Source organism: Chiloscyllium plagiosum, chromosome 23 (genome assembly GCF_004010195.1).
Source record: "Chiloscyllium plagiosum isolate BGI_BamShark_2017 chromosome 23, ASM401019v2, whole genome shotgun sequence".
Lineage (NCBI taxonomy): Eukaryota > Metazoa > Chordata > Chondrichthyes > Orectolobiformes > Hemiscylliidae > Chiloscyllium > Chiloscyllium plagiosum.
In genome coordinates this window covers 42030029-42042454 of record NC_057732.1, presented here as the reverse complement: position 1 = coordinate 42042454, position 12426 = coordinate 42030029, and the positions used below count along the sequence as shown (strand labels likewise).

Below are 12426 nucleotides of genomic sequence, written 5' to 3'. Positions count from 1 at the left end.
TTTGTGGAGGGCAGGTCGTGCCTCACAAACCTTATTGAATTCTTTGAAAAGGTGACGAAGGAGGTTGATGAGGGGAAAGTGGTAGATGTGGTATATATGGATTTTAGTAAGGCGTTTGATAAGGTTCCCCATGGTAGGCTATTGCAGAAAATACGGAGATATGGCATTGAGGGTGGGTTGGAGGTTTGGATTAGGAATTGGCTGGATGGAAGAAGACAGAGGGTAGTAGTTGATGGCAAAGGTTCATCTTGGAGTGCCGTCACTAGCGGTGTTCCGCAAGGATCTGTTTTGGGACCATTGCTGTTTGTCATTTTTATAAATGACCTGGAAGAGGGGTTAGAAGGTTGGGTGAGCAAGTTTGCGGATGATACGAAAGTCGGAGGAGTTGTTGACAGTGAGGAAGGATGTGGCAGGTTACAGCAGGATATAGAGAAGCTGCAGAGCTGGGCAGAAAGGTGACAAATGGGATTCAATGTAGCTAAGTGTGAGGTGATTCACTTTGGGAAGAATAACAAAAAGATGGGGTACTGGGCTAATGGTCGGATACTTGGTAGTGTGGATGAGCAGAGGGATCTTGGTGTCCATGTACACAGATCTCTGAAAGTTGCCACCCAGGTAAATAGTGCGGTGAGGGAGGCATATGGCGTACTGGCTTTTATTGGTAGAGGAATTGAGTTCCGGAGTCCTGAGGTCATGATGCAGTTGTATAAGACTCTGGTGCGGCCGCATCTGGAATATTGTGTGCAGTTTTGGTTGCCATACTATAGGAAGGATGTGGAGGCACTGGAACGGGTGCAGAGGAGGTTTACCAGGATGTTGCCTGGTATGGAAGGAAGATCGTATGAGGAAAGATTGAGACACTTGGGGCTGTTTTCATTAGAGAAAAGAAGGTTTAGGGGTGACTTGATTGAGGTGTACAAGATGATTAGGGGGTTAGATAGGGTTGACAGTGTGGACCTTTTCCCGCGTATGGAGTCGGGTATTACAAGAGGGCATAGCTATAAATTAAGGTGGGGGGGGTAGATATAGGACTGAAGTTAGGGGTAGGTTCTTCACTCAGCGAGTTGTAAGTTCATGGAATGCCCTGCCAGTAGCAGTGGTGGACTCTCCCTCTTTATGGGCATTTAAGCGGGCATTGGATAGGTATATGGAGGATAGTGGGTTAGTATAGCTTAGGTGGGCTTGGATCGGCGCAACATCGAGGGCCAAAGGGCCTGTACTGCGCTGTATTCTTCTATGTTCTATGACACTATTTCCTTGGCAATTCTGATTTCCTTCGGTTCTTCCCTCTCACTAGATACTGTGTTCCCAACATTCCTGGGATTTTGCAAAAACAGAACTAAAATATCATTTACTTGACCACCATCTATTTGTCACAGGTTCTAACTTCCTCGTTTCTGACTGTAATAGATCTATACGTCTTAACTAATCGTTTTATCTTCACAAAGCTACAGAAGCTTTCACAATCAGTTTGTATATTTCCTTCAAGCTTACACCTGTATTCTATTTTCAATCTCTTAATTAATCCCTTTGTCCTTTGCTGAAATTTAAAGTACTTCCAATCCTCATCTCTGCTGCCTTTCTTGGCAAATCTGTATACCACTTCATCAAATCAACTACTTTCTCTAATTTCCCTCATTGGCCACGCTTCGGTCACAATTCTTTGATTTTTGTGCTTGGCAAGAATAAACAAACAATTCTGGTCTGTATGCAAACCCAGACCCCTAGTATTTTGGGTGACACTTAACTGCTCTATGAAATGTCCAAAAAATCCACTTAGTTATATCAAACCGTGACAAGTCTATGACATTGACAGAATGTTATTTCTGAGAAGTAACACTCCAGTCAGTCAGCTTTAATCACCACTAGTTTTAGGCATAACTCAAAGTTGTTTCATCAAGATATCACAACAGAATGACAAGTTTGTTTATTTGGATAAATTTCTCTAAAATTTTAAGAGCAAAAGTGAATGCATGATGTTTAACATCAAAACAGACATTGCTGGAAACACACCAGACATCAGCCATGACACAAAAGATAGTAACGTCTTGGTGGGGTTGTGGAGGGGGAGGTGAGTGGGAGGATATTTCTGGGATTCATTCATAATGACTGTGATCATGCTCCTCACACTGAAGATGAATTCTCTCAGGCTGTTTAAGATGCTGAATGATCTGCAACACATTTCCAGCATTTCTGCTTTAACCTCAGAATTTTAAGTATCATTTTTCTGAATCATCACTGGAAAAGGAAATAAAATGATAGTGTGCTATTTAAGTTCTACCTCATTACCACCCCACGGTTCTACAGTGTGAGCAGCGAATCTCAGCAGCAGTGCACACTCCCATGCTGCTAACTGAGCTGCTTCATTTCAGATGAAAATGATCAATATAATGAGAAATGATGTAACTATCATGATATTTGTTGGATGAACTGAAATGCACAGATAACATTTAAAGGCACCATGAGATTGCTTCTGCTTTAAACAAAGAAGTGGTTCACCAAAAAAAAAGATAAATTACAATATGAGATCTTACTTGAACTTGGACTCCACTTCACTAACAGCTTTCTGATATTGCTCAGCAGTCAGCTTGTAGAATTGGGCACTCTAGGGGGAAAATGAAAACCATTAAAATGATAAAACTTATATTCAAATGAGCCTCTGTTCCCCACCCTCCTCCAACATAACAGCACAAAGTAGACTTAGGATGTCAATGATTGTCACTCCCAGGTTTGTGTTAATCACATCGATGGCAATGTGATTAAACAGGAGTGTAACTGGTTGGGGTGCATGGGTCATTGCGCAGGGTGATGAATGGCTCAAAACCAGTCTCACTGCCTGACGCACTGACGTACAGTAATCTCATTTGGGACCAGATTTATCTTTCTTTACTGAATCAATAAAGATGAACACAACAGTTGTAGGAATCAATAGCAATTTTTGATTGTTTCAGCTTGAAGGCTTATTTTTGTTTAGGCACGGTAGTTTGAGTAGTTTATTTTCTGTTTTGGTTGCTGTTCAACAGCTCAGTTGGGGTTTCAATATAAAGAAAGGCTTTTCTAATTTGATTGCAAGCCAACTTATCAAAAAGTCATTTGTCAGCAGAGATAGGATTCATCATTTGTTTTGTATATTCCTCTTCCACCATCATTTAGTCATTACACACTCAGCCCTGATGTTTGAAGACATTTATTACCACCTGCTTTTATTGTGATAGAAAAGGGAAATACAGAACGCGACACAGAGTCCCTCAGGCAGGCATGATCTTGCGTAAATTATCTGCTTCAAAAGAGCAAGCAACAGTGTTCAGAATCCATCATACTGGGCACAAACAATCATTTCAAAAGTGAATGCACTGTTCATTTTTTTCCAGCTATGCCTTATTACTAATGCAATCTAGCTTCACAGTATTTTGTAAATATATTTACAGTATGTATAGAATCAAACCATAATTCAGGATTTGGTTTAAAAAGGAAAAGAAACCTGTTGTAAATAATGCACAAAAAAGGTCACTAACTCCATTGAGGTTAGATCTTGGTTGTGTTGCACAAATTAGTAGCACAATTAAGAAATACTAACTGTTATGTTTATTCATCATATCTACCTCCACAATGTACCATTTTCCACTTCATGATAAGTTTCTGTCTTTGCATTTAGGAGCGACCAATTATATTAATGAAAATCATGACATTGAATATACAGGTGCGGATCAACCAATAGACAAAATGGTGTTGAATGAGGGCAGAATGGAGCTACTCATGGGCAGGTAGATAGGAAATGGCAAAGAGATATCTACAGGATGGGGTGATAGGCAAGCTGAATGGGGTGATTGACAAGCTCTGGTTAGGTCACAACTGGAGTATTGTTTTCTAGTTGTCACATTTTAGGTAAGATGCTTGGATCCCTGAGAAGGTCAGGAGAAGAACCATTGTCAAATGGTTCCAGGGATGAGGGATTTTAAGTACAACGTTAGCTTGAAGAATCTGGGTTGTTCTCTTGACAGCAAAGGACATTGAAAAATGTGCACAAGATGATCACACATTTGATCAGGTAAATAAGGACCAAGTACTCTTGCTAGCTGACTGCACAAGGACTAGAAGACATAGATGTAACGTTCAATCAGGACATGTAATGGGGATTGGAGGAAGTATATTTTTAAACGCAACTGGTAATGATCTCAAACCTATTGCTCACAGGGTGATGGAAGCAAATATGAACAATTATTTCACAAGAAATCAAAATAGACACTTAGAAGAAATACATTTGCACTGCAATAGGGATGGTAAGAAGAATAATGGAATAGAGGAACAGAACTGAACAATTTGCTGAACAGATAGCAAAATGAATTTGATGGGCTCAATGCCCTTCTTCTAAGTTGTAAATGACAAAAAGAGATACCAAATGTTAGTTACTGAAATGTGTTTCATTAGCACATGGAACAATGACAAAGCAGTCCAATTGCATCAAAGTAGAATTATCCCATCAGTAAAGAGTCTTCTGCGTTGCCAACACTTTGAGACGTTATGAACAGATGTTAAGAAGAGATCATAACATGGCATCTAATTCATATTGCTTTCTGAAAGATCTTGCTTCTGCTATTAAATTCTATGGAGTGGTTGCATAACTTTTATAGAAATGGATGGCATAAGTGTAAGCAGTTCTGTATTGCTCCTTTTGGTTACAGCAAAAGTGGATGGTAAATTATTTCAGACATGAGAATTTGCTGTGCTTTTAACTACTAATGGGGCAAGAGATGAAAAATATTAATTTTTTTCTGCTGGCTTGGATTTCCTTCCCCACACAAAACAAAGGATAGATATGTGGCCTCTTGGATTCACATCAGGGGACTAATCAAAGTCCAAAATTACAGGTCTGCAAATAATTGATTGTGGTTTTCTTTCAGAAGTCTCAGTAAATGGTGCTTCCCAAATGTTTTCTCCATAATTAAAGAATAGTTTTGATTTTTCGAGCCAAATAAGTTCTGTAGCAGATTCTTGAAATGAACATTTTAGAATATGTGCATCAATTGCGACATACTATATGGTATTGAAGTAAACTAACTTGGATATCGCAGAGATACTACAATGGGAGGGAGGGGGTAAAATATCATAGTGGTGTGTATTTAGAATACACTATTTTTCAAAAAAGCAAAATTTTACGGCAGTCAAAGGTACAACCACTGTTTCTTATAGACAAACCTATAAGGGAGGCTCAAATTAATGATGGAGCATATAATATATAAAGGCTTTATGTTCATCTGCATTTATCAAAACCAAAATAGCTATTCAGAAAATACTGGAATCATTAATGAAAGTGCACTCTTCAAATAAAGTAGATAGAAACCGAAGTTCTGAGGAGATCATCAACCAAGGTTTAAGCAGTGAGACAGATACAAGCGTGAAATTAGAAACATGCTTCATGGAAGCTTACAGCTGCAAGCTCTTTAACTGATGTTGCATCTTGGAGTACTTTCCATTCATTGAACAAGTATGTACATTGTTTTTTTATTTCTTCACTTTTTCAGCTTCTGTGCTTTCTTTATTTCTTCTCTTGTACAATCATGGAACAGTTCAGCACAAATAAAGTCCATTTAACTCATGACATCCCATTACTTCTTTCCAACAGCAATTCAGTTGGTCCCATTCTTCAACTCTTTCCGCACATCCCGACAATATTACCCCTGAGAGCTGCCACCCAAGCATTCATTCCATTCCCTTGAAGGCTATGGCTGAATTTACATTCACCAACATATCAGGGCATGCATTTCAAATCTTGATCACTAAATGAGTGCTCACTAATTACCAACCATTCAGCAACTGGAAACGGGCACTCTTTATCTATTAAGTCCTTCCTGATTTTAAGCACCAAATCAAATTTCTGAAGTCCCGTCATTTTTCCAGGACTACAACTCACAGGTGCCAGAAACCTTCAAACACCTGCCCATATGGCCAGTTCTCAAAAACGAAAACAGAACATCCAAAGTCAAGATCAATCCTTTCCTCAGTAATATGTGCACTTTTAAAGGAGACTTCATACAAGGTTGTTACAGCAACAGAAACACCAAGAAACATCAACATGGCAAACCTGACAGAAGCCAGCCTGATACTGGCATTTGGTTGAGACAATAGAAATAATTTGCATCTTTGAAGCAATGGATAACCTCATTGGTCACGCATCACTCCTTCCCATCCTCACAACAATCTCCCATGCAGACAAACATCGATCTTTCAACAATATTATAAGACAATTGCATTGTTTCACAACCTTGAAACACTGCTGCAAAAGAACGCAACACTACTTCTTACTTTTTCTGTGGGAAATTACCAAGTAGCCCTAGGGTGCAGAGGTCCTTTAAATTTAAAAAAGATAGCAATCTTTACCTTCTGTCATTTATCAATTACATCCATTTCTAAAGCTTCTCTGGTCCAGTGATATTGGAGGATCACAAGTGAAATGAAGTGCATCTGTCACAATTTAGTCCCGAGCTGACAACATCCAAAGTGTTTTTCAAAAAAATACCTATTCTTGTGATCGGAGCTGCCTGAAAAACATGAACAACCCATATGCCTTTTGTTTGTTCAATGGGCGTGTACGTCATCGGTAATGCCATTGTTTAATAATATCGCTCTTATCCAGGAGAGTAAAGAGTCAACCATATGGCTGTGGGTCTGGAGTCATATGCATGTTGGACTGGGTAAGGATGTCACACATTCTTCCCTGAAGTCAAACAGTACACCAGATGTTTATGATGGCAACTGGGTTGTTTCAGGGTTACCATTAGTGACATTAAAATCTTATTCCAGGTTTGCGACATAACTGGATTTAAGTTCCTTAGCTGTTGTTTTGATACTTGAATTCACGTCTCTGGATTATCAGTTGTGGTCTGTGAAAATCAGCTGAATAATATAACTACGCTGGCATTCTTCTTTGCAACTTAGTTTATATAGTATCGTTCAGGCAAAACAATTATGCAAAGACATTTTACAGTGGTGAGAAAGGAATTGAAGGATGAACTGTAGTGGGAAAGAATAAGGAGGCAGCAAGAAGCTTTGTTGAGAACATGGGCTTTATAAAGGTTTATGAAGGCAGAGAGAGAAATTGCTGAACTATTGAGACCAGGAGAATAGAGTCAGAGAGTAATGCTAAAGTGGCTAAAAGGTCCTCCACCAAAAATTGTTCAAAGTGAGGTCATGCTAATTACCACAGATCATCAAAGTCAGGATGATCTGTGGAAGGACTGCATGGTTGACGAGAAAGGCATAATTTCTGTGGGGTAAAATTAGAAAAGGTTTGAAGATAAGGAAAGCAATTTTCATTTTGTGTAATGGGGAGCTAGGTGTAAAGCAGGATACAGGACTGAAACAAAGGTAGTTTGAATTTTACATGTTAAGATCTGCTATAACAGGAACTGCTAATGTTGACACTACAACAACTTGGTGCATCAAAGGATACAAGTTCAAAGCTGAATTGAATGCTAATTTCTCAGATGGGTTGTGGAACATCACATTATAATATATTCTCGGTGCAAAACAAACAGCAATATTGGGGGCAAGGTGGTTTTTGGGAGATGGGACTGTGGGGGGGGGGAAAAGAGAGGAAAGGAAAAATGAAATTTTAAAAACCTATTAAACTGAATCGACACAGCTGGAGTAGTCCAAAAAAACCTGCTTAATGCGATTAGGAATGAAGTCGGTTTACTCCATGTTGGTTCTCCACAGTTGAAACAGAATTTAATTTCTGGCAAATTGGATTTCTGTTAAATCCAAACATACAGTCATGCTAAAATCCAGTTTTCCACGGCAGGAATGTTGAATACAATAGCTTTACAGTCTAAAAAGCTTGCTTGTTGTCTGTGCTACAAATCATGCTTTCAACTTGTGATCTTGGCTCTTCCTTCCCAGGAGGGAAGAAAGTGGATTCACTACAATCTGTGCTTTAAATTATTAAAATATCATCTGACAGGAGATGTTTGTAATAATCTTTCTTCATAAAGAGCATATTGAGCTGCTACTAATCCAAAGTCAGTCAGTGACCTCAATACAAAGCTGAAGTGTGTTTACTCAATCATCAAAAGATAGAACAGAAAATGAAAATCCTAACACTGAAGATACTGAAATAATCAGAAAGCCAATTAATCATACAGATGTCGGCCGACACGACTAAGGTCTTAGAAGAGATGGGAAGGGAAGGGAAAAGTGCCACCTACTATTGGTGACAATAGCAAATATTCACTTAATTTAGACAACTTCACAATTTACATGACACTATGATGCGTTTGATAAATTCCTTTAAACCAACAATTCCATTTATGTACATCAATGTTACAACTAATTCTGACTAACAGGGAACTAAAACATGCTTAGCAGAGGTAATATTTATTATTAACTCCATCACTGCTTTTCTAAGTCTTTAAAATTAGAATTCACATTAAAAAAGATGCACAAACACATTTCATTTTATGCATATTTAATCATTTACTGTATTTCAAAGTACAGCATATGCTTGGGAGGCTCAATTATCAAACATTCTTAATTGTATGCTATTCAATAACTCTCCTCCACCTGACAAGTCTAAGTGACTGGTGTTGAATCAGTTTCAAAACATGCCTAGCTCTGTCCTTTTTAAAAGAAATGCAAAAACAACTTATGTTCACCTGCAGACAGTGAAACATTCTATTTAATGAATGGGAAGATCATCATTTATGATCTAAAAGTTAAATGTTGGTAAGGACAGAAGATTCTGTGCTCCTCTTCAAAACTTAATTTTAGATCATACCCATCAAAAGCAGGATAAGGCCATGGTTTAACAACTCATCTGATTGATTGTACCTCCAATGTAACACTACATTGAAGTATCAAGTTAAAAATCATACAACGCCAGGTTATAGTCCAACAAATTCACTTGGAAGCATGAGCTTTTGGAGCACTGCTCCTTCATCAGGTGGTTGTGGAGTATAAGATCGTAAGACACAGAATTGAAAGCAAGCATTTAGTGTGATGTAACTGAAATTATGTATTGAAAAAGAACTGATTGTTTGTTAAGTGTCTCATCTTAGAATGAACATGCTGGTTTCAAGAACTTTCATTCTAAAAGATGGGAGACTTAACATACAATCCAGGTCTTTTTCAACATATAATTTCAGTTACATCACACTGTCAAGTTTGGTTATAAATTCCCATGTCTTACGATCTTACACTCCACAACCACCTGATGAAGGCGCAGCACTCCGAAAGCTCCTGTTTCTAAATAAACCTGTTGCACCATAACCTGGTGTTGTGTAATTTTTTAAACTTTGCACACCTCAGTCCAACACTGGCATCTCCAAATCATTGAAGTATCAAGTTGCTCTAGTCCTAGAATGAGACTTGAAGCTACAATGTTCTGATCAGATGCAAGTGTACTATCAATTGAACCAAACAGAAAGTTGAAGGATCACCAAGATCACAATAGTAAGTTAGACAAAAGAATTCCCAGGAATAACGGAGGCTGGTACAATTACAATATTTAAAAGGCATCTGAATGGGTGTAAGAATTGGAAGGGTTTAGAAAGATATGGACCAAGTGCTGGCAAATGGGACTAGATTAATTTAGGATATCTGATCAACATGGACGAGTTGGACCGAACGGTCTGTTTCTGTGTTGTACATCTCTATGACTAACAAATCAGAATTTTGCCCAACAAACCTACAATGGTAATTTTAATATGCATGACATACTTCACACTCTCAGAAGTGATTCAAGATGGCAGTTTGCTGTGAACTTTGCAATGAAAATGAAAGGTAGGCAATAAATGCTGGCCTCAACAGTGGTATTAAACTTAAGGCAAACAAGTTTCGGCTTGACCTCTAATCAAGCAAGCACAGCATAACGTGACAGGAATAACTATATGCTATATGTGTAGGGCAAACCCATGTGTAAGTCCAATAATGCACTATGAAATGATAGATTGCTGTCACTGTGCACCATTTAGATCTTAAAAGCTTTGTAGTGGAGTGCAACTCGGTTCATCACTCATGTCAGAAGGATGAGTGATAAGGAGCAATTTGATCAACAAGCTTGGGAGAGAGTGGTCTAAAAGTAGGAACTTGGTAATCAGTATACATTTACAAGCAAGCAAATCTAAAAAAATATTTGCAAATATATTTCGACAGTTAAAAGAACATGTGCGAGGTTACGAAGTTAAGGTTTAGAATAGAAGTAGTATCAATTTATGTAAAAGAAAATTAACAGTGAGAATGGTTTGCTAATAAATATAGTTCATTCAAGGACACTAGATTAGTTTTTGAAGCAGTTAGATGCTGCAATGGCAAGGTGATTAAGGTGGTCACTTCTACCAAACCTGTTGTGTAATCTTTTAGTCTTGCAAAATTATGGTCCAATAATAAGATGAAAACCCACTTCTTTGTTCAAATATGTTCTCTGATGCTGAAAAATCTCTGCCTATGTTCACTATTTTGTTTAGATTTCAACAAAGTCAAGAATGTTGTACTTACACCATTAATCTTATATCTTTAAATATGTGGTGTTTTGATCTTAAAAGGCATGGGAGAATTGGTAAAGATGAATTGGAATACAACCATCTGTGAATCAACTTTTTCATAAAAAGAAAGCATATTTGTTTCTTGAACATGCTCAGACAAATGTAAAACATAGATAATGATAAAATATCTCATTAGTTATCTATAGTTAGAACTAGCATAGACTCCTCTTAAAAATGTGAAGCTAATATTCAATTCAGACAGAATATGAAATTAACAGATAAATTAAATATAAACTTTCAATTAACCTTTATTTTGCTTACATAAATACACAAATACATTGTATTTAGACAGTGAGTCAAATTTAGAATAAAAAACCTGTGCTCTATTTTTCTAAATCAATCTAGAACATCGATCGAAACCAAATACAAACTATGGTTGATGAGGCAATTTGCTTTATGATACTTGTCAAAACCACTCTAATCTGCTGCCCATTTATTGTAATTTTTAAAAAATCAAAACATTTGCTACTCATTATGCTGCATGCCAAGCATTTTAAGAGTGCTGAGGCATTGTGGATTTAATTGATATATAGGGTCTGAAGATGCACCAAGCAACATTATAAGTAAGCCTCTAAATGGCAAGCAATTTGGCTCTGAGTAATCAACCACATATTATCCATAGCATAGAACAAGATGGACCAAGGACCATTATGGAGTCAAGTGGACATTATTAATATGCAAATAACTGTTCTGAATTCAAGTTTGGGATTTATTAATTTGTAAAAAAAAGTGCTAAAATCTTGAATTCCACTGGTGTCAAACTGAAGGGGAAGTAAGTTGTCAGAGTCTATAGGTAGGATTTCCAGAGTTCATAGGTTGTTGTTTGAAAGCCTCTCGAACTGCAGATGACTAATGATGGGGCACAAAGCAGCAAGTGAATCAAGGATTGTGATGCCATCATAAACTACCAAGATAAAATTATGAGCATACAATTTTGTGATGAGATGGTGCAGGTGGCATTTCAGTTCTGGTTTGGGAATATTGTATTAGCCCCATGAAATTTGCAAATTAAATCAATGTCACACAAAAAGATGTATCTAACCTAATCAAGTTTAAGATTGCAAAGCAATTAAAAAACAAACTGAAAATTTATTGGCAACAGCATACCTTATGATTTTTAATAGGAATTTCTCAGATTATTTTCAAAGAATAGACTCTGCTCTGGGAAACATTGATCTACATTTATGTTGGCACATTGACGAATATTCCATACCATTAATACAGTAATAACATCTCTATGTTGGAAATGAGTGTTAAACTAAAAGCCTATTATACCAAAGGATGTGTCACAGAAAAGGTATTTATGTGGGGTTCTACGGTATTCATTGAAATGTAAAACCTCATGTAAGATTTGGGGCATTTTACACAAAGGCAACATGAAATGGAGTTTTATCAGTGTGATTGTGCATTTTAAGCAGTTTGTTTAAAAAAGCATATTTTTCGAGTAGCATACCAAACAGTGAGCGACCTGAGTGTGCCACAAAGCTCAAACACAAAGACTATAACATTTACAATTAAATTTTAGATACTATCTGTAATACATGGCTTAATCTCAACTGTCATTCAGAATATATGCAGTGCAGTGAATAAAGGGATCACTCAATGAAATACCTAACCAGAGACATTCCTGAATTCCTGGTTTATGCCAAATTATTTAGCTGAGATGGGGCAGTAGTTATAAGCTAGAATGATGTTAGTAACCCACCAATGTCTTTGCTACATGTGGATTGTGTGCACACTGTGGCAAACGAGGACAAGGCTAAGGTTAGGTACTGTTCATGGCCACACAACATTTAGATTCAATTGATCATCCACGAGGTACGACATAGCTTCTGGTACTTGAAAACTCAAATCTACAAATCTCAATAAGCATAAAGAGTGGAAAGAA

At 37.4% G+C, this 12426-nt stretch overlaps 1 protein-coding gene across 2 annotated transcripts in view; it reads right to left on the bottom strand.

Annotated features, from left to right (window-relative positions):
• The window catches only part of chchd3a (coiled-coil-helix-coiled-coil-helix domain containing 3a), a 231951-nt gene that overhangs the window by 47793 nt on the left and 171732 nt on the right, over positions 1-12426 (bottom strand). For both annotated transcript variants that reach the window (XM_043714036.1, XM_043714037.1), the window contains exon 6: positions 2535-2605. In XM_043714036.1, coding sequence (XP_043569971.1) covers positions 2535-2605 — 71 coding nt within the window. The remainder of the gene's footprint in view (positions 1-2534; positions 2606-12426) is intronic.